The sequence below is a fragment of the Anomaloglossus baeobatrachus genome, chromosome 12, assembly GCF_048569485.1.
Source record: "Anomaloglossus baeobatrachus isolate aAnoBae1 chromosome 12, aAnoBae1.hap1, whole genome shotgun sequence".
In the NCBI taxonomy this organism is placed as follows: domain Eukaryota; kingdom Metazoa; phylum Chordata; class Amphibia; order Anura; family Aromobatidae; genus Anomaloglossus; species Anomaloglossus baeobatrachus.
Genome location: NC_134364.1, coordinates 48,697,873 through 48,718,933, shown reverse-complemented (window position 1 = coordinate 48,718,933; position 21,061 = coordinate 48,697,873). Strand labels below are relative to the sequence as shown.

General features: G+C 52.0%; 2 protein-coding genes across 2 annotated transcripts in view; one reads left to right on the top strand and one right to left on the bottom strand.

Annotated features, from left to right (window-relative positions):
* Positions 1-19,811, bottom strand: part of EXOC5 (exocyst complex component 5) — a 146,280-nt gene extending 126,469 nt beyond the window's left edge. The window contains exons 1-3 of the mRNA XM_075330100.1: positions 19,679-19,811; positions 14,860-14,954; positions 7,946-8,093 (exon numbers count right to left, since the gene is read on the bottom strand). Of these exons, the coding sequence (XP_075186215.1) occupies positions 7,946-8,093; positions 14,860-14,954; positions 19,679-19,705 (270 nt within the window). The 5' untranslated portion in view covers positions 19,706-19,811. The remainder of the gene's footprint in view (positions 1-7,945; positions 8,094-14,859; positions 14,955-19,678) is intronic.
* AP5M1 (adaptor related protein complex 5 subunit mu 1) overlaps positions 19,809-21,061 on the top strand; it is a 40,627-nt gene continuing 39,374 nt past the window's right edge. Inside the window, exon 1 of the mRNA XM_075330102.1 lies at positions 19,809-19,908. The gene's annotated coding sequence lies outside the window, so the exon portion shown is untranslated. The remainder of the gene's footprint in view (positions 19,909-21,061) is intronic.

Sequence of the window (21,061 nt, the reverse complement as noted above, 5' to 3'; positions counted from 1 at the left end):
AGCACCGAATTATAAGATGCAGCCCAAATTTAAAGAAGAAAAGAAAAAAAAAGTCCGTCTTACAATCCGGTGGTGTCTTACCGGGAGTGTGTGCGGTGGTGGAACAAGGTCACAGGAGACAGAGGCAGTGGTGGAGTAGGGCATTGCGGTGGGTGTCCCAGATACTCGCTGCAGGCGCGGTGAGACAGGCAACTTCCAGAAAGTGTGAGTGGTGCGGGCTTCAAAGAAATGGCGCCCGGAGTCAGCGCGTGTGCAGATGGAGCTCTCGGCTCAAGACCTCATCTGTGCATGCGCCGGCTCGGGGCACCATTATTGAAGTCCACATAATTGATATTTTCAGCATGGTGCCCGCAGCCCTAGCACAGCACCCGCGGCCCGCATCTTGAAGCCCCACCACAGCACCCGCATCTCGCAGCCCCAGCACAGCAACGCCAACAGCGCTGATCCTGCGACCCCTCTCCACCACCCCCGGTAAGCAATAATCGGATAAGCCGACCCCCCCTCGTTTTCCTCCCAAATTTTTGTGAGGAAAAGTGCATCTTATAATCCAAAAGAAGGGAATTTTGTTACTTACCGTAAATTCCTTTTCTTCTAGCTCTTATTGGGAGACCCAGACGATTGGGGTATAGCTACTGCCCTCCGGAGGCCACACAAAGCACTACACTAAAAAGTGCAAGGCCCCTCCCCTTCTGGCTATACCCCCCCGTGGTGTCACGGGTTCTCCAGTTTTAGTGCCAAAGCAAGAAGGAGGAAAGCCAATAACTGGTTTAAACAAATTTACTCCGAGTAACATCGGAGAACTGAAAAACCGTTCAACATGAACAACATGTGTACCCGCAAACAACAAAAAAATCCCGAAGGACAACAGGGCGGGTGCTGGGTCTCCCAATAAGAGCTAGAAGAAAAGGAATTTACGGTAAGTAACAAAATTCCCTTCTTCTTCAGCGCTCTATTGGGAGACCCAGACGATTGGGACGTCCAAAAGCTGTCCCTGGGTGGGTAAATAAATACCTCATGTTAGAGCTGCAAGACAGCCCTCCCCTACGGGGAAATCACTGCCGCCTGCAGGACTCTTCTACCTAGGCTGGCATCCGCCGAAGCATAGGTATGCACCTGAGAATGTTTGGTGAAAAATGTGCAGACTCAACCAGGTAGCTGCCTGGCACACCTGTTGAGCCGAAGCCTGGTGTCGTAGTGCCCAGGACGCACCCACGGCTCTGGTTGAATGGGCTTTCAGCCCTGAAAGAACCGGAAGCCCTGCAGAACGGTAGGCTTCCAGAATTGGTTCTGTGATCCATCGAGCCAGGGTGGCTTTAGAAGCCTGCAACCTCTTGCGCGTACCAGCGACAAGGACAAAAAAAAAAGTGCATCGGAACGGCGTATTGGCGCCGTGCGGGAAATGTAGATTCTGAGTGCTCTCACCAGATCTAGCAAACGTAAATCATTCTCATACCGGTGAACCGGATGATTGCAAAAGTACGGTAAGGAGATATCCTGATTAAGATGAAACGAGGATACGACCTTAGGGAGAAACTCCGGAATGGGGCGCAGCACTACCTTGTCCTGGTGAAACACCAGGAAGGGAGCCTTGGAAGACAGAGCCGCCAGCTCAGACACTCGCCGAAGCGATGTGAACGCAACGAGAAACGCCACCTTCTGTGACAGGCGAGAAAAAGGAACTTCCTTCAGAGGCTCGAAAGGCGGCTTCTGGAGAGCAACTAGAACCCTGTTCAGATCCCATGGATCTAACGGCCGCTTGTACGGGGGTACGATATGACAAACCCCCTGCGGGAACGTGCACACCTTAGAAAGACGTGCTAGACGCTTCTGAAAAAAACACGGATAGTGCTGAGACTTGCCCTTTGAGGGAGTCGAGTGACAAGCCCTTTTCTAACTCCTATTGTAGGAAGGAAAGAAAAGTAGGCAATGCAAATGGCCAGGGAGACACTCCCTGAGTAGAGCACCAGATTAAGAAAATCTTCCACGTTCTGTGGTAGATCTTAGCAGACGTGGGCTTCCTAGCCTGTCCCATGGTGGCAACGACCCCTTGGGATAATCCTGAAGACGCTAGGATCCAGGACACAAAGGCCACCCAGTCAGGTTCAGGGCCGCAGAATTCCGATGGAGAAAAACGGCCCTTGGGACAGTAAGTCTGGTCGGTCTGGTAGAGACCACGGTCGGCCGACCGTGAGATGCCACAGATCCGGGTACCACGATCTCCTCGGCCAGTCTGGTGCGACGAGTATGACGCGGCTGCAATCGGATCTGATTTTTTGCGCAGTACTCTGGGCAAGAGTGCCAGAAGTGGAAACACATATGTGAGCCGGAACTGCGACCAATCTTGCACTAAGGCGTCTGCCGCCAGAGCTCTGTGATCGCGCGATCGTGCCATAAATGCCGGGACCTTGTTGGTGTGCCGAGACGCCATTAGGTCGACGTCCGGCACCCCCCAGCGGCAACAGATTTCCCAATTCTACGCCCGGAATGAGAACTGCGGATATGGTGGATGCCGTGTCCTCCACCCACATGAGGATTCGCCTGACTTCCTGGAAGGCTTGCTGACTGCGCGTCCCTTCTTGGTGGTTGATGTATGCCACCGCTGTGGAGATGTCCGACTGGATTCGGATCTGCTCTCCTTCTAGCCACTTCTGGAAGGCTAATGGGGTAAGATACCCTGCCCCGATTTCCAGAACATCGATCTGAGGGGTGGACTCCTGCTGAGTCCACGTCCCCTGAGCCATGTGGCGGAGACAAACTGCTCCCCACCCTGACAGACTCGTATCTGTCGTGACCACTGCCCAGGATGGGGGCTATGACAATGAGGTGGAATAAGCCACTATAGCAGAGAGTCCTCGGCCGTCTGGGAAAGGGAGACTTCCCTGTCCAGGGAGGTTGACTGCCCGTCCCATTGGCGGAGAATGTCCCATTGCCGTTGGCGCAGATGAAACTGCGCAAAGAGAACTGCCTCGATGGCTGCCACCATCTTCCTTAGGAAGTGCATGAGGCGCCTTAAGGGGTGCGACTGGCCTTGAAGGAGAGACTGCACCTCTGTCAGCAGTGAACGCTGCTTGTTCAGCGGAAGCTTCACTCTTGCTGATAGAGTATGAAACTCCATGCCGAGATACGTTAGTGATAGAGTCGGGGACAGATTTGACCTTGCCAAATTGATGATCCACCCGAAAGTGGAGAGTCTCCCGCGTAACATTCAGGCTGCGTTGGCATGCCTCGAGGGAGGGTGCTTTGACGAGTAGATCGTCCAAGTACGGGATCACCGGGTGTCCCTGAAAGTGCAAGACTGCTACCACTGCTGCCATGACCTTGGTGAACACCCGTGGGGCTGTCGCCAGACTGAATGGCAGAGCTACGAACTGAAGATGTTCGTCTCCTATCACAAAACGTAGAAAACGTTGGTGCTCCGTAGCAATTGGCACGTGGAGATAGGCATCTTTGATGTCTGTTGAGGCAAGGAAGTCTCCTCGAGACATTGAGGTAATGACGGATCGGAGGGATCCCATCCGGAACCGCCTGGCGTTCGCATGCTCGTTGAGCAGTGTCAGGACCAGAACGGGACGGAAGGAACCGTCCTTTTTTGGAGCCACAAAGAGATTGGAGTACAAACCCTCGCCCTCGTTCCTGAGGGGAGACAGGGATCACCACTCCTTCTGCTCTTAGAGCATCCACCGCCTGCAGCAGGGAAATGGAGTCGGAGGACGAGAACAGAACACTGTCCTGTGCACGTGAGCACAATGTCCGTCACCCACCGGTCTGTGACCTGTGGCAGCTAAATGTCGCCAAAGGCGGGGGAGTCTGCCATCAACCGCGGATGCGGAGAGAGAGAGAGAGAGCTGAGAGTCCTGAGGAGACCGCCTTGTAGCGGTTCCTCCGACTGCCTTCCTTGGGCGTGATTGAGCCCGGCCGGAATTGAGGTTTTGTAGCCCTTTTGCACGAGGACAATTGGGACCTGCCGGAGCTTGGGAAGGACCAAAACCTCGACTGTACTTTTAGGACAGTATTAACAGGGTAAGTCGCAGTGCAGACATTGCGGGGTTACGGACGCCTCTGCGGTACAGATGTCCCTGTGCTCAAGGCCAGCTGCGCAAGAACAGCTGAAAAGGTTAGGTTGCCTATACGGCTGTGGATGCCGGAGCAACCGACACGCCGATAGCTTCCTAGACAGATTTCAACCAGAGTCCATCTGTCTGTGACTGGCATCTTTAAGTGAAGCCCCATCTCCAGTGCAACTATGGCTCTAGATGCAAGCCTGGAGATTGGAGAATCCACCTTTGGACCCTGGGTCCAGCGCTGACCACGTCAGGGGAAAAAGGGATAACATGTATCCTAAAAACGTTTGGAGAAGACGCTTATCTGGTAAGCGTGGTGTTCCTGGACTGCTTCTCTGAAGTCAGCGTGGCCAGAAAAATACTCAATATCTGTGTGAGATACTAAAAAGGGACTTCTCCTGTTCGTCTCCTATCTCCACTGGGGGAGCTGAGGGAGAAAGATCCAACCTTCCATTGATGGACGGTATAGGACATTCCGTATGGCGTTACCACCCGATGTATCCGGATCGATAGCGATGTCAGTATCAAAGCCCTGAAGAGCTGCCTTTTGGTCAAGTAGATTGCCCATGGCCTGTCTGGACTGCAAGTCTCTATATTATGACTACTCCGTCCCTGTCCATGGACAGGGTTGACAGGAGGTTTCTTTGGCCACAACTAGTAGAAACCCCGGCAGACGAAGTGCTAGAGACCCCCGCAGACGACGTGCTACAGGGGAGCATGCACACAATGGGACGGTGTCATGAACAGCATCCCATGTAGTAAAAACAACACTGAAAATCTGTGTTGCTTTTTTGCCGCTGCCGACTAGCTATCTAGAAGTATATAGCCAAGATTGGTGACCGTACAGTGCAATGTATAGCATACAGGCATAAAGTACAAATGACCACTGCAGCACAAGCAATACAAGCAGCATAGAAGCCTGTGCCCTGGCACCCCTGCTCTTCTGCTGCTGTATACTAGTCATCTAGGGGAATATAGCCAAGAATGACCCTACAGTGCAATGTATAGCATACAAGCACAAGTACGAATGAACACTGCAGCACATGCAATACAAGCAGCATAGAAGCCTGTGCCCTGGCACCCCAGCTCTTCTGCTGCTGTAGACTAGTCATCTAGGGGAATATGGCCCAGAAGAGTGACCATACAGTGCAATGTATAGCATACAAGCACAAGTACAAATGCACACTGCAGCCCATGCAATACAAGCAGCATAGAAAAAAACCTGTGCCCCAGCACCCTTGGTTTTCTGCTGCTGTAGTCTAGCCATTCCAGGAGAATATAGCTAAGACTAGCGACTGTACAGTGCAATGTATAGCACATAAGCATAAACACAAATGAACACCTCAGACGTGCAATACAAGCAGCCTAGAAAGCCTGTGCCTTAGCACACCTGCTTTCCTGCTGCTGATGTGTCGCTCCCCAAGCGGGCAAATAGCGACCTATGCAGTTAAAAACAACACATGTACACACTGCAGTTATATGTGGTCAGCACTATGTGTGCCGCTTACCGCCCGCCTATAAGCGGGTGTATGGTCGCCACCGTCCTGCCTGGTTGCCGAAAGTCCGAGCTCGGACTGCAGTAATGGCTGCCGGCTTCTTCCCCAGCTCATGTGAGGAGGGGCGGGCCGTGGGCGTGCCCCCAAGGCAGAGCGGGAATCCGGCGTCCGACAGTGTGCAGTGAGAGGGCTGGAGCATGTAAATAAGGCTCCAGCCCTCGGCGCTGCTGATTGCTCAGCGCCTGTCCCCTTCCCTGAGTGACAGGGAGGGGGCGGGAACGAAGCGGCACTAGGCCGCAGAAGCCGGGGACTGGATTTATAAGCGCCGCCGCCGTAAAAGCGCGGTCGGCGCCCAGTCCCCGGCGAACTACAAGTCCCAGCCGCGCCGCCGCTCCCGGAGCGTCCGGCGCGGTAGTTCCCAAAACACAAAGTCACTCAGCAAGGCTGCGGTGACTGTAACCCCTTACTGTCCCCGGCGCACTAGCACACCCAGCAAGTCTGGAGTGTGCTGTGCCATGTGTGTACGGGGACACAGAGTACCTGTTAATGGTGCAGGGCCATGTCCCTGAACGGTACTCCAGCTCCGTATCCAGCAGGTTCAAATGGGTCTGTGGATGGAGCCCGGCGTCAGAGCTTTGAGGCCGGCAGGATCCCACTTCACCCAGAGCCCCTCAGGGGGATGGGGAAGGAAAACAGCATGTGGGCTCCAGCCGCCGTACCAGCAATAGGTACCTCAACCTTACAACACCATCAACGGGTGAGAAGGGAGCATGCTGGGGGCCCTATATGGGCCCTCTTTTCTTCCATCCGAAATAGTCAGCAGCTACTGCTGACTAAAATCTGTGGAGCTATGCGTGGATGTCTGACCTCCTTCGCACAAAGCTTGAAAACTGGAGAACCCGTGACACCACGGGGGGGTATAGCCAGAAGGGGAGGGGCCTTGCACTTTTTAGTGTAGTGCTTTGTGTGGCCTCCGGAGGGCAGTAGCTATACCCCAATCGTCTGGGTCTCCCAATAGAGCGCTGAAGAAAATACAGTTTGTTAACAATGAATACAGAACTAATAACATGCACTACTGCTAAGAAAAAGCATATAAAAAAAAAATTAGATCACATATAAAAAGGCCAGTTTCATGTGAGCTCAACAGCCAACGTCAAGGCGTATCTCAATGTTCGGTCCCTATCTACTCTAATGCCTTTCTTCAGGTTATAGCCTTTTGGGCTTATGCCTTCTACTGAGCAATCCTACTCATCACCCCTAAGGGTGCTCTAAACGCTACGACATTGCTAGCGATGTCGAGCACGATAGCACCCGCCCCCGTCGTTCGTGCGACATTTGGTGCTCGCTGACGTAGCAAACATTATGCGGCAGCGTCACACGCACATACCTTGTCAGCGACGTCGCTGTGACCGCCGAACAATCCCTCCCTCAAGGGGGAGGTGTGCTCAGCGTCATAGCGACGTCACTAAGCGGCCGGCCAATAGAAGCGGAGGGGCGGAGATGAGCGAGACGTAACATCCCGCCCACCTTCTTACTTCCTCATTGCCAGTGGACGCAGGTAAGGAGATGTTCGCAGTTCCTGCGGTGTCACACACAGCGATGTGTGGTGCCACAGGAACGACAAACAACATCGTACCTGTCGCAGCTGCGATATTAAGGAAAGGAGCGACTTGTCAACGATCACCGTTTTTTGAACGATTTTGTGATCGTTGAACGTCGCTCCTTGGTGTCACACGCTGCGATGTCGCTACTGGCGCCAGGATATGCGTCACTAACGATGTGACCCCGGACTACATATTTGCAACCGTAAAATAAAACTGGACCATGATCGTTTTTTTCCACCTTTTCAAAGGTAGCGTATTAGTACAATTACCATTCACCAGGTGGTACTAGTATCTCAATTTTGAAAATGTATGGACCCTGATCGTTCTTCCATCTGATTCTTCATATATCTTAGCTTTTTGGAGAACAACTCTATCTTTATTTGTTAGAATTTTTACTAGGGATAAGCCATCAATTTCAAAATGCGGGATAACCCAAAGGGCATGGATTGATGGATATGGAAGGATCATGAACAGTCGGTATTTGTGAGTTATCGGACTATGTATGGCTCCTATTAGACAACTGTGCCTTATTAATGAAGACAGTGGACAGTGGTATAAGCTACTGCCCGGCCCTAGGCACAGATTTGTGGAATACTATCTGCTTTGGCAGCTGGTAATTTCCCAGCAAAAATAAAATATACGCAAGTGACCGAAAAGAAAACAAAGTGATAACTATTTGCTGGGATAATAAAGTTCCCAAGGTGAGTGGCCAGTGCTGAAATATTAGCCGCACTCAGAAAATCATGATGGAGCCCGACGTTCCTCCTATCTCCCGGGCGCTCACCTGGTTGCTTTTCTGAAGCTCCTGGACTTTTCTGGCAAACTCTTTTGCTTCTTTCTGGCACTGATGCTCCAATTTCTCCACTTTCCTCTGGATCCTCTCATCCATTATCTTCAGCTCTTCAATGTGGTTGACGAATTGCTCCAATAACCTGACACACAGAACGTTACTTTAATCCAATCCATTACAAATTGCATCAGATCATTTAGCAAATAGTAACTGAAAGCAAGTAAAGCTGGCAGTCCTGTGTGACGAGCCCAATCACCGAGGAGCACAAGGGAATATGGCCGGGGAGGGACTTTAAATGCACATCTTTCACTTCAAGGGGTGACACCTGACACATCTGACACCCGGCACCTCCACCGATCAGCTGTTCTTGGCGGCAGCAGCAGGCGGCTGGTAATGCTCAGTTCCGGAGCTACCCCTTCAACTGATAGCAGCCGGGTACTGCACATCCGCCTCCCATTAAAATCAACACGAGGCGGATATGCAGTACCCAACCGCCTCTGCTATCAGAAGACGGAGCAGCTCCGAAACTGAGCCTTTCTGGTCACAGCCTATCAGCGAAGAGAACAGCTGATAGTCAGAGGTTAGGTTATCAATGTTAAATTAGTGGGTAACCCCTTTAAATCTGTGGGGGTCTGACTGATCACCCCAACTGATAAAGGGACCATGGCGCTCACACGATTGTCGCAGCTAATTCACTTGGGCTTGCAGATTAGATCGTATTTTTAATAGCAGCTATGAAAGTTATGGCAAGTCCCAGGAGGTGAGCCTCCACTGCTTCTATAATCTAGGCCCGTCTTAAAGGAGTAGTCCAAAATCAAAGGTGATTTTCACAGTCACATTTCTAATATACTTCAATTGAAAACTCCCTACTGTTCCCGCTGTTCACCAATTTTCTGTCTGCTTTATTTATTTATTTTTTTTACTTACAATGACTATTTAATTTGATAAACCCCAGTGCATGCTGGGATACTCAAACAGGATGTCATCGGGGGGCGGCTCTGCAGTCACTGACGCAGCCTTTGTCCCCACCCTGAAACAAAGTGGCACCAGTGACCTCCATTTCAGGGGCTGGGCTAGTCCCTGCTCTACTGACCATGTGTCATTTGTCAAATGTGACACATGCTCAGTATGTGCTCCCTGCTCTCTACTCCTTTTGAATAGGAATTGACATTGCGCTCCTTGTCAGCTCTAAAAAAGAAGTGAGAAGCTGCCAGGAGAGCGCACTGTCAGTGCACATTGAAAAGTAGAGACTGCAGCAAACAAAGAGAAGGGAGGGCGTCTCTGAAAGGGAGGGCGTCTCTGAAAGGGAGGGCGTCTCTGAAAGGGAGGGCGTCTCTGAAAGGGAGGGCGTCTCTGAAAGGGAGGGCGTCTCTGAAAGGGAGGGCGTCTCTGAAAGGGAGGGCGTCTCTGAAAGGGAGGGCGTCTCTGAAAGGGAGGGCGTCTCTGAAAGGGAGGGCGTCTCTGAAAGGGAGGGCGTCTCTGAAAGGGAGGGCGTCTCTGAAAGGGAGGGCGTCTCTGAAAGGGAGGGCGTCTCTGAAAGGGAGGGCGTCTCTGAAAGGGAGGGCGTCTCTGAAAGGGAGGGCGTCTCTGAAAGGGAGGGCGTCTCTGAAAGGGAGGGCGTCTCTGAAAGGGAGGGCGTCTCTGAAAGGGAGGGCGTCTCTGAAAGGGAGGGCGTCTCTGAAAGGGAGGGCGTCTCTGAAAGGGAGGGCGTCTCTGAAAGGGAGGGCGTCTCTGAAAGGGAGGGCGTCTCTGAAAGGGAGGGCGTCTCTGAAAGGGAGGGCGTCTCTGAAAGGGAGGGCGTCTCTGAAAGGGAGGGCGTCTCTGAAAGGGAGGGCGTCTCTGAAAGGGAGGGCGTCTCTGAAAGGGAGGGCGTCTCTGAAAGGGAGGGCGTCTCTGAAAGGGAGGGCGTCTCTGAAACTCTATTTTCGGACGCTGATGTGAGGAGCACAAAGTCTGTGCGCATTGTGAGGAGCATGGAGAACATACTGAGCGTGTGTCAGAATTTACAACTGGCACATGCTCAGTAGAGCAGGGATTAGCTCAGCCCCTGAAATGGACATCACTGATGACTCTTTGTTTCAGGGTGGGGACAGCAGCAACCACAGAGACGGCCCCCTGATGAGAACACATTTAAGTTTCCCAGCATGCACTGGGAATTCTCAAACTAAGCGTCATCAGAAGGCAGGAGGTTAAGGCCCCGTCACACTAAGCAACATCGCTAGCAACATCGCTGGTAACGAACAACTTTTGTGACGTTGCTAGCGATGTTGCTGTGTGTGACATCCAGCAACAACCTGGCCCCTGCTGTGAGGTCGTTGGTTGTTGCTGAATGTCCTGGGCCATTTTTTAGTTGTTGCTGTCCTGCTGTGAAGCACAGATCGCTGTGTGTGACAGCGAGACAGCAACAACTAAATGTGCAGGCAGCAGGAGCCAGCTTCTGCGGAGGCTGGTAACTAATGTAAACATCGGGTAACCAAGAAGCCCTGTCCTTGGTTACCCGATATTTACCTTCGATACCAGCCTCCTCCGCTCTCACTGCCTGTGCTGCCGGCTCCTGCTCTGTGCACATTTAGCTGCAGGACACATCAGGTAATTAACCCGATGTGTGCTGTAACTAGGAGAGCAAGGAGCCAGCGCTAAGCATTGTGCGCTGCTCCCTGCTCTGTGCACATTTAGCTGCAGCACACATCAGGCAATTAACCCGATGTGTGCTGTAACTAGGAGAGCAAGGAGCCAGCGCTAAGCATTGTGCGCTGCTCCCTGCTCTGTGCACATTTAGCTGCAGCACACATCAGGCAATTAACCCGATGTGTGCTGTAACTAAGAGAGCAAGGAGCCAGCACTAAGCAGTGTGCGCTGCTCCCTGCTCTGTGCACATTTAGCTGCAGCACACATCAGGTAATTAACCCGATGTGTGCTGTAACTAGGAGAGCAAGGAGCCAGCGCTAAGCATTGTGCGCTGCTCCCTGCTCTGTGCACATTTAGCTGCAGCACACATCGGGTTAATTAACCTGATGTGTGCTGTAACTAGGAGACTGGGGGCTGGTCACTGGTTGCTGGTGAGCTCACCAGCAACTCGTGTAGCCACGCTCCAGCGATCCCTGCCAGGTCAGGTTGCTGGTGGGATCGCTGGAGCGTCGCAGTGTGACAGCTCACCAGCAACCTCCTAGCAACTTACCAGCGATCCCTATCGTTGTTGGGATCGCTGGTAAGTTGCTTAGTGTGACTGGACCTTTAGAGTGAAGAGGTAACTGTAGGGGATTTTTAATTGAAGCAGATTATAAAAGAGATTAGATTATTGCATTAAACAGACATTTAGTATGAAGATCACCTCTTAAATATAATCCACCAATCTCAAAAGACTGATTACCCCGGCCGATGAGACATTGATTACCTATCCTTAATCGGGCTTTACACGCGACAATATTTCTAGCAATTTCTAGCGATATCGTACGCAAAAGCACCTGCCCCCATCGTGCATGCGATATCGTGTGATCGCTGCTGCAGCGAACATTATCGCTACGGCAGCGTCACATGCAGTTACCTGGTCGGCGTCGTTGCTGTGACTGCCAAACAATCCCTCCCTCAAGGGGGAGGTGCGTTCGGCGTCACGACGACGTCATCGCGTCATCCCTAAGCAGCCGGCCAATCAAAGTGGAGGGGCGGAGATGAGCGGGACGAACATCCCACCCACCTCCTTCCTTCCTCATTGCGGGCGGGTCGCAGGTAAGGTGAGGTTCCTCGCTTCTGCGGTGTCCACACACAGCGATGTGTGCTGCCGCAGGAACGAGGAACAACATCTATAAACAACCATTAACAATTTTTGGTTTTAGGACGACCTCTCCATGGTGAACGATTTTCACCACTTTGGAGGACGATTAAGGTCACACGTTGCGATACCGTTAGTGAAGCCGGATGTGTGTCACTAATGACGTGACCCCGACGATAAAACATTAACGATATCGTAGCGTGTAAAGCCCCCTTAAGCGTAGGCCATCAATGTTCAAGTAGTGGACAAGCCCTTTAATAGGACCTATTCCAGAAACAGACCATCAATTTTAAAAGACTAGCTGACCTTTTATTCAGGGCAATGGCCATAATGTCTTTAGACAGGAGTACCAGGACTGGCATCACCATTACAATCAACATGCCTTATCACATATCCTATTATTTGTGAACTGATGAGGAAGAACCAAAAACGGATGTGTGAGATCGGCCTTAGGGAACAGACCTGGGGACTAATTTAGGGTAGGGGGAACCAATTCCAGGCTTGTCTTGGGGCCCTGCACTTTTTTATTTAAATCAGATAACTTTTATTGAAAATGTTATAAGAATGTACTACAATAACACACAAAACAAACCCCACCACCCTCTCCCACCCTATTGTCCATATACTGCTGTATACAAAGAGTATGTAAGAGGCAATATGAAGAAACACATTTTCATTGGGTCAAAATAAAAATGACATTTTTGAATCAGCAAAAACACTAGTGCATGCCCTCATCATCTCCCGCCTCGACTACTGCAACCTCCTGCTCTGTGGCCTTCCTTCCAACACTTTTGCAGGGTACTCCAATCTATCCTAAACTATGCCACCTGATAAATCCACCTCTCCCCTCGCTATTCCCCAGCCTCTCCTCTCTGCCAATCCCTTCACTGGCTTCCCATTGCCCAAAGACTCCAATTCAAAACATTGACCATGAGCTAAGCCATCCACAACCTGTCTCCTCCTTACATCTGAGACCTAGTCTCCCGGTACTTACCTGCACGCAACCTCAGATCCTCACAAGATCTCCTTCTCTGCTCCTCTCTTATCTACTCTTCCCACAATCGCGTACAAGATTTCTCCCGTGCCTCCCCCATACTCTGGAACGCTCTACCTCAGCCTATCAGACTCTCCCCTACCGTTGGAAAGCTTCAAAGGAACCTCAAGACCCACCTCTTCCAACAAGCCTACAACCTACAATAGCCCTCAGTCCAGTAGACCACTGCACAACCAGCTCTGTCCTCACTTATTGTATCCTCCCCCCATCCCCTGTAGACTGTGAGCCCTTGCGGGCAGGGATCCCTCTTCTCCTGTAGACTGTGAGCCCTCGTGGGCAGGGTCTCCTCTCCTCCTGTAGACTGTGAGCCCTCGTGGGCAGGGTCTCCTCTCCTCCTGTAGACTGTGAGCCCTCGCGGACAGGGTCTCCTCTCCTCCTATACCAGTCTGTTTTGTACTGTTAATGATTGTTGTACGTATAACTCTCTTTCACTTGTAAAGCGCCATGGAATAAATAGCGCTATAATAATAGTAATAATAATATATAGAGTATCAAAGGGAATCCTACAACAGAGATCCAAACAATACTTAAAGGGGTCGACCACTACTAGGACATCTCCTTCTGAATCCACCTGTTTAACCCAGATAAAATAATAAAGACTATACTCCACTCCGGGGCCAACGCAGTTCCAACGGTATCGGGGCTTACGTGTTACGTGACCCCACGCGATCCCTGAATAAAATCAGCGCCGTCTTCTGTCTCCCCATCTTTGGACACAAGAGCAATCGACAAGAAGTGAGCGGCAACTGCAGCGCTCATGTCCTGTTGACTAACTCGTTTGCCTGCGTATGAGGAGACAGAAGCCACCGCTGATTGGATGCAGGGCTCGTGTGATGTCACAATGTCACGTGAGCCCTAGCACCGCTGGAACCACGCTGGCCACGGAGGGGAGTATAGGCTTTATTATTTTACCTGGGGGAAAGGTGGAATCAGAAGGGTTGTCCTAGTAGTGGATAACCTCTTTGATGTGGTCAAGGAGCCTCTTGATTGTCCTGACATTAAAGTCAAGGGGGATAAATTTGGTCTGTCTAGGAAGGGCGCCAAGGTGTCTTCATTTCTGGTATGTCCCTTTTTGTATATAAATTTCTCAAGGTATACAGTGGTATTTAACCATTCAATTACTTTCCTAACGACAGTGGGGGTGGGGGGGTTTCCAATATGAAGATATTAATGTCTGAGCCGGATATCTACGTGTGATAGTCAGGGACTCTCCTGTGCAGGGATCTCAGCTGTAAAACCAAGAACACAAGTTAAAGGTTCTGGAGGGACCGGACAATCATATACAGGGCTTAGGCTGGTTTCACACTACGTCTTTTTAACATCCGTTGAAAAAGTTTTTTTAACGGAAGTACGGATCCTGTGCAAATCCGTTTTCATGTCAATGCATTTTCAATGGACTCGCGTCCACCTGCGTTTGCGTGCGTTAGACGCAGGATCCATCCTTTTGCGTTATTTTAACATGTTTCAAAAACGCAACATGTAGCGTTTTTGAGCTCCGCCCAAATACTGCAAATTGCTGGATCCTGACTATAACGCACGCAAACGCAGGTGAACGCTGCATGCTGATAGACAGGATCCTGCTTTTGGACTGAGCATGCCCAGAACCGGTCTCGGTCTCTCGGTCTCTCTCTCTCTCTCGGTCTCTCTCTCTCTCTCAGCAGCTGACTCGTAACCAAGATAAATATCGGGTATCCAAGGCCGATATGTACCTTGGTTACCAGCGTCTGCAGCTGTCACAAGCCTCCTCCCAGTCTAGTTACCCTCACTCCCGATCACATGACTCCAATGCCCGCCCCTAAACATCCAGTGCAGGATCCTGCAAAATAACATATGCGTTTGCATACGTTATTTGCTGTAAAAGCAGGATCCGTACGTCCGTTAAAAAAACCTTTTCAACGGATGTTAAAAAGACGTAGTGTGAAACCAGCCTAATAAGGTCAATCCCAGGGCCCTCCGGAGATGGCGCGGGGGGGGGGGGGGGGGGGCTGCTCTTTTTAGCTACATCAAGGAGAGCAAAACATTTCAAGCTGCTATCTGCTATGCATCTTCCCCCGAATAAAACACAGCCAAATATAAGCTCCATACCTTTTCGGATCAAAGGTTTCTGCTCCTCCTCTGGATCCTCCTCCGGGGGTTCTCCATGCCAATCGCTCAATGTATTCATCAGCAACAAACGGCTCCTAGGAACAGACCCAGAGGATTATTTAGGAGACGTCCATCCCTCCCAGCCTTCTACCAGGGCTACAGAGGGGATGAGCTCCTCCGGGGGACGATACTCACGCCGACCTTAGCAGGCTACCTGTCTCCTTGCAGCGGCATCTCCCTCCTGGCACATTTATGTGGACAGGCGAAAGGCAGGACTAATGTCTATTACAGACCAGAGCCAGAAATAGGGTTACCTCCTGAACCTGTGCAATATGGGGGGACGGGGGGGAACTGATCAAGACTGGGTGCATACACCAATCATTAACCTCTTGCCTCCTGCAGTTCTTAATAAATTTGGTGCATCTATTCAGATGTCTGTGCTGCAGCTCTGCTCCTATTCACTGCAATGGGAGCTGAGCTGCAGTACCTGAGAACGGCCACTACTCCGTGTGCGGCGCTGTGCTTTTCCGCCCCTGTACACTGCTCACTTCCAGCCCACAGCTGATCAGAGGACTTAAGGCCACGTCTCACTAAGCGACATCGCTGCTGAGTCACGTTTTTTGTGACGTAGCAGCGATATTGCTAGTGATGTTGCTGTGTGTGACATCCAGCAACAACCTGACCCCTGCTGTGAGGTCGCCAGTTGTTGCTGAATGTCCTGGGCCATTTTTTAGTTGTTGCTCTCCCGCTGTGAAGCACACATCGCTGAGTGTGACAGCGACGAGCAAGAACTAAATGTGCAGAGTGCAGGCTTCTGCGGACGCTGGTAACCAATGTACACATCGGGTAACCTAGCAAAGGCTTTGCTAGGTTACCCGATATTTACCTTGGTTACCAGCGTCCGCAGCTTCTAGAAGCCGGCTCCCTGCTCACGTAGCCAAGGTACACATCGGGTAACTATAAGCAAAGCGCTTTGCTTAGTAACCCGATGTGTACCATGGTTACGAAGCACAGCGTCGTTACACAGGTCGCTGGTGGCTGATCTCTGATCGCTGTGGAGATCTGCCTGATTGACAGCTCACCAGCGACCATGTAGCGACGCTCCAGCGATCCCTGTCAAATCAGATCGCTGGAGCATCGTTAAGTGTGACGGCACCTTAAAACTAAGGAGACGTCACGAATGTGCAAATCCTGGTCAACCCCTTTAAATACCAATGCCTTAATATACCATTAGAGAGCACCATCATTAGGAGATATACGGGGATCGTGAGGTTTTTTCTGTCCCGGTTACTACAGCACGACCACAATTAGGAGGCAGGGAGATGTCATTTAAAGGGGTTTAGTGGACAACCCCTTTAACAATTGTCCTGGCACTTATTTAAAGTGACATAGTATTGTGGACAATAGGCCTCTTATATGAAAGAATAGTTTCCAACTGCAAAATAAGCGCTATTTATTTCCTCCAATTGTCCGGGAGGAGCAGGAAACGTCCCTCCGAACCACGAGGCAGAAAATGCCAGAAGACTGCGCAGACGCTGCAAAATCCAGCAATGTATGAGGGCTCGTTTTTCTTTTTCTTCCCCCCCTGGAAAAGCTGTAGTTATACTTTTTAACACATAATGTACTAAAAAAAATTCAAGTGGGGTGAAAAAAAACCCAAACTAAACTCTGCCCATCCCCCGCCATCTACACATCCGTATGACACGGCCGCCCCCCGCCATCTACATATCCGTATGACACGGCCGCCCCCCGCCAGGTACACATCCGTATGACACGGCCGCCCCCCGCCAGGTACACATCCGTATGACACGGCCGCCCCCCGCCAGGTACACATCCGTATGACACGGCCGCCCCCCGCCAGGTACACATCCGTATGACACGGCCGTCCCCCGCCAGGTACACATCCGTATGACACGGCCGTCCCCCGCCATCTACACATCCGTATGACACGGCCGTCCCCCGCCATCTACACATCCGTATGACACGGCCGTCCCCCGCCATCTACACATCCGTATGACACGGCCGTCCCCCACCATCTACACATCCGTATGACACGGCCGTCCCCCACCATCTACACATCCGTATGACACGGCCGTCCCCCGCCAGGTACACATCCGTATGACACGGCCGTCCCCCGCCAGGTACACATCCGTATGACACGGCCGCCCCCCGCCATCTACACATCCGTATGACACGGCCGCCCCCCGCCATCTACACATCCGTATGACACGGCCGCCCCCCGCCATCTACACATCCGTATGACATGGCCGCCCCCCGCCATCTACACATCCGTATGACACGGCCGTCCCCCGCCATCTACACATCCGTATGACACGGCCGTCCCCCGCCATCTACACATCCGTATGACACGGCCGTCCCCCGCCAGGTACACATCCGTATGACACGGCCGCCCCCCGCCATCTACACATCCGTATGACACGGCCGCCCCCCGCCAGGTACACATCCGTATGACACGGCCGTCCCCCGCCAGGTACACATCCGTATGACACGGCCGTCCCCCGCCAGGTACACATCCGTATGACACGGCCGTCCCCCGCCATCTACACATCCGCATGACACGGCCGTCCCCCGCCATCTACACATCCGCATGACACGGCCGTCCCCCGCCATCTACACATCCGCATGACACGGCCGTCCCCCGCCATCTACACATCCGTATGACACGGCCGTCCCCCGCCATCTACACATACGTATGACACGGCCGCCCCCCGCCATCTACACATACGTATGACACGGCCGCCCCCCGCCAGGTACACATCCGTATGACACGGCCGCCCCCCGCCAGGTACACATCCGTATGACACGGCCGCCCCCCGCCAGGTACACATCCGTATGACACGGCCGCCCCCCGCCATCTACACATCCGTATGACACGGCCGCCCCCCGCCAGGTACACATCCGTATGACACGGCCGCCCCCCGCCAGGTACACATCCGTATGACACGGCCGCCCCCCGCCAGGTACACATCCGTATGACACGGCCGCCCCCCGCCATCTACACATCCATATGACACGGCCGTCCCCCGCCAGGTACACATCCGTATGACACGGCCGTCCCCCGCCAGGTACACATCCGTATGACACGGCCGTCCCCCGCCAGGTACACATCCGTATGACACGGCCGTCCCCCGCCAGGTACACATCCGTATGACACGGCCGTCCCCCGCCAGGTACACATCCGTACGACACGGACGTCCCCCGCCAGGTACACATCCGTATGACACGGCCGTCCCCCGCCAGGTACACATCCGTATGACACGGCCGTCCCCCGCCATTTAGCCCCATATACATGTACGTATATAACACGGCCGTCCCCCGCCATGTAGCCCCATATACATGTACGTATATAACACGGCCGTCCTCACTATGTAGCCCCATATACATGTACGTATATAACACGGCCGTCCCCCGCCATGTAGCCCCATATACATGTACGCATATAACACGACCGTCCCCCGCCATGTAGCCCCATATACATGTACGCATATAACACGACCGTCCCCGCCATGTAGCCCCATATACATGTACGCATATAACACGGCCGTCCCCCGCCATGTAGCCCCATATACATGTACGCATATAACACGACCATCCCCCGCCATGTAGCCCCATATACATGTACGCATATAACACGACCGTCCCCGCCATGTAGCCCCATATACATGTACGCATATAACACGACCGTCCCCCGCCATGTAGCCCCATATACATGTACGCATATAACACGACCGTCCCTCGCCATGTAGCCCCATATACATGTACGCATAAAACACGACCGTCCCTCGCCATGTAGCCCCATATACATGTACGCATAAAACACGACCGTCCCCCGCCATGTAGCCCCATATACACGTACGCATATAACACGACCGTCCCCCGCCATGTAGCCCCATATACACGTACGCATATAACACGACCGTCCCTCGCTATGTAGCCCCATATACACGTACGCATAAAACACGACCGTCCCTCGCCATGTAGCCCCATATACATGTACGCATAAAACACGACCGTCCCTCGCTATGTAGCCCCATATACATGTACGCATATAACACGACCGTCCCCGCCATGTAGCCCCATATACATGTACGCATATAACACGACCGTCCCCGCCATGTAGCCCCATATACATGTACGCATATAACACGACCGTCCCCCGCCATGTAGCCCCATATACATGTACGTATATAACACGACCGTCCCCCGCCATGTAGCCCCATATACATGTACGCATATAACGACCGTCCCCCGCCATGTAGCCCCATATACATGTACGCATATAACACGACCGTCCCCCGCCATGTAGCCCCATATACATGTACGTATATAACACGACCGTCCCCCGCCATGTAGCCCCATATACATGTACGCATATAACACGACCGTCCCCGCCATGTAGCCCCATATACATGTACGCATAAAACACGGCCGTCCCCCGCCACGTAGCCCCATATACATAGAACACGGGGCCGGCTCCTCCTGATAAGCCTCTATTTCGGGTGGGGGTTATACTGCTGAGGATGTGGAAGCCTAATATGTGTAGGGCGGCGTGCACACTCAGGGGGGTCACATTCTGGGAGAAGCCCCCTGTCAGCTGCTCCTGGGCCTCAGTACGGGGGGCACAGCCCTTAATCGGACGATATTCCGGGGGCTATAAGTCATTACTAGGATGGACCCACCTGCTCCTCTCTGGTTGTTATAACAACAATCAGGCCTGTCTTATGTCCCCCATAGCCCTGTGCCAGCAATGGACGATATATCGGGTCGGCTTGCACCACTCGGTCGGCCGATCACTCACCTCGAACAGCTCGGCTGTGGCGGCCATGGTCCGCGCTAAGCGCAAACCCCAATGATAATAAATAATAAGTCCCGGGCAGGCTCGCTTCTCCGGGCGGGGATCAGAGAGCTGCCATTATTACCGGAAATGACGTCCTGATACACCGGAAGTGCCTTCACAGCTGCTGACCCCTGACCCCCCGAGCACAGAGGAGGCAGAGCTGATGAGGAGACGGACGGAGGAAACCCGGGGTGAGTACACGGCAGCGGGAACATCTCCGCGACTATGCTCAAAAGAGTGTAGAACTACAGCACTCAGCATGCTCCACCGAACGAGCCATTTGTCGGTGCACCCTGGGACTTGTAGTTCTGCAGCCGCTGCTTTGCTGGATAGCGTAATAGGGCGACGCTCGAGTATGAACGGATCAGCTGATAAATTTATTACCAGTAGCGGACTGTAAATGTGTGTTTTTTCTTATGTTGATTCTTTAGCCGCCATTTTTGTTACTGGCAGGGGAAACTTGTCCCAGAATGCTGTGCGCTGCTGTTTATGTTGTGCCCCGCCCCAACTAATCATGCGACGCTATTGTCACGTGACACATTCCATCTCCTATAAAAGCTGAGGTGGGAGGCGGAACGTTTCAGTTCTCTGTTGGGTCAGGGGGGTGGATACATAAAGAGATGGCGGGGAAAGACTGGTTGTGACTGGAATATTAGTGATATCTGTACAGAGAGAATGGCGAATAAATGAAACATTCAGTCTTCTACAAAGCCGCAGACCTGAGGGAATGAATCCACATTGTGTTAAATTAAAGGAAACCTTTTCGGTCCAATATGCACAGAACCACGAGCAGTTCTGGGTGCATACTGCTAATGCCTGCCTAAGACCCTGTGCACATGCTGCGGTTTTTGCTGCAGAAAATATTCATAACCTTTCTACAGTCCTTCCCCAGCAAAACCTATGGTAAAAAAAAATTGCTGTGTGCACACCGGTTTTTGTCAACTATAGGTTTTGCTGCATGTTTTCTGCAGCATAAAGAATTGCATGTCACTTCTTTTCCGCAGGTAGCTGCAGTATTCACTCCATTGACTGCAATGTAATCGTGAAATCCCGCAGGGAATAACGCAGGTAGCAAATTCTGTGCGTATCATTGCGTTATCCCGCGTTATTTCGTGTTTTTTGGGACATAGTGATCGTCAATGCCCTGCGTTTTGCAAGGAAGTGATGTCACTAGAAGAGGAATATGAAATTGATCAGACAGTAAACACACACAGACACATAGATGTATCATACACAGACACATACAAATCCGCAACGTACGTTCAAAGGGCTGGTATTTGGCCAGATACTGCTCCCCATATAAAGTCTATGGGGACCAGAATCGGGTGAAAAGGGGTAGGAGCA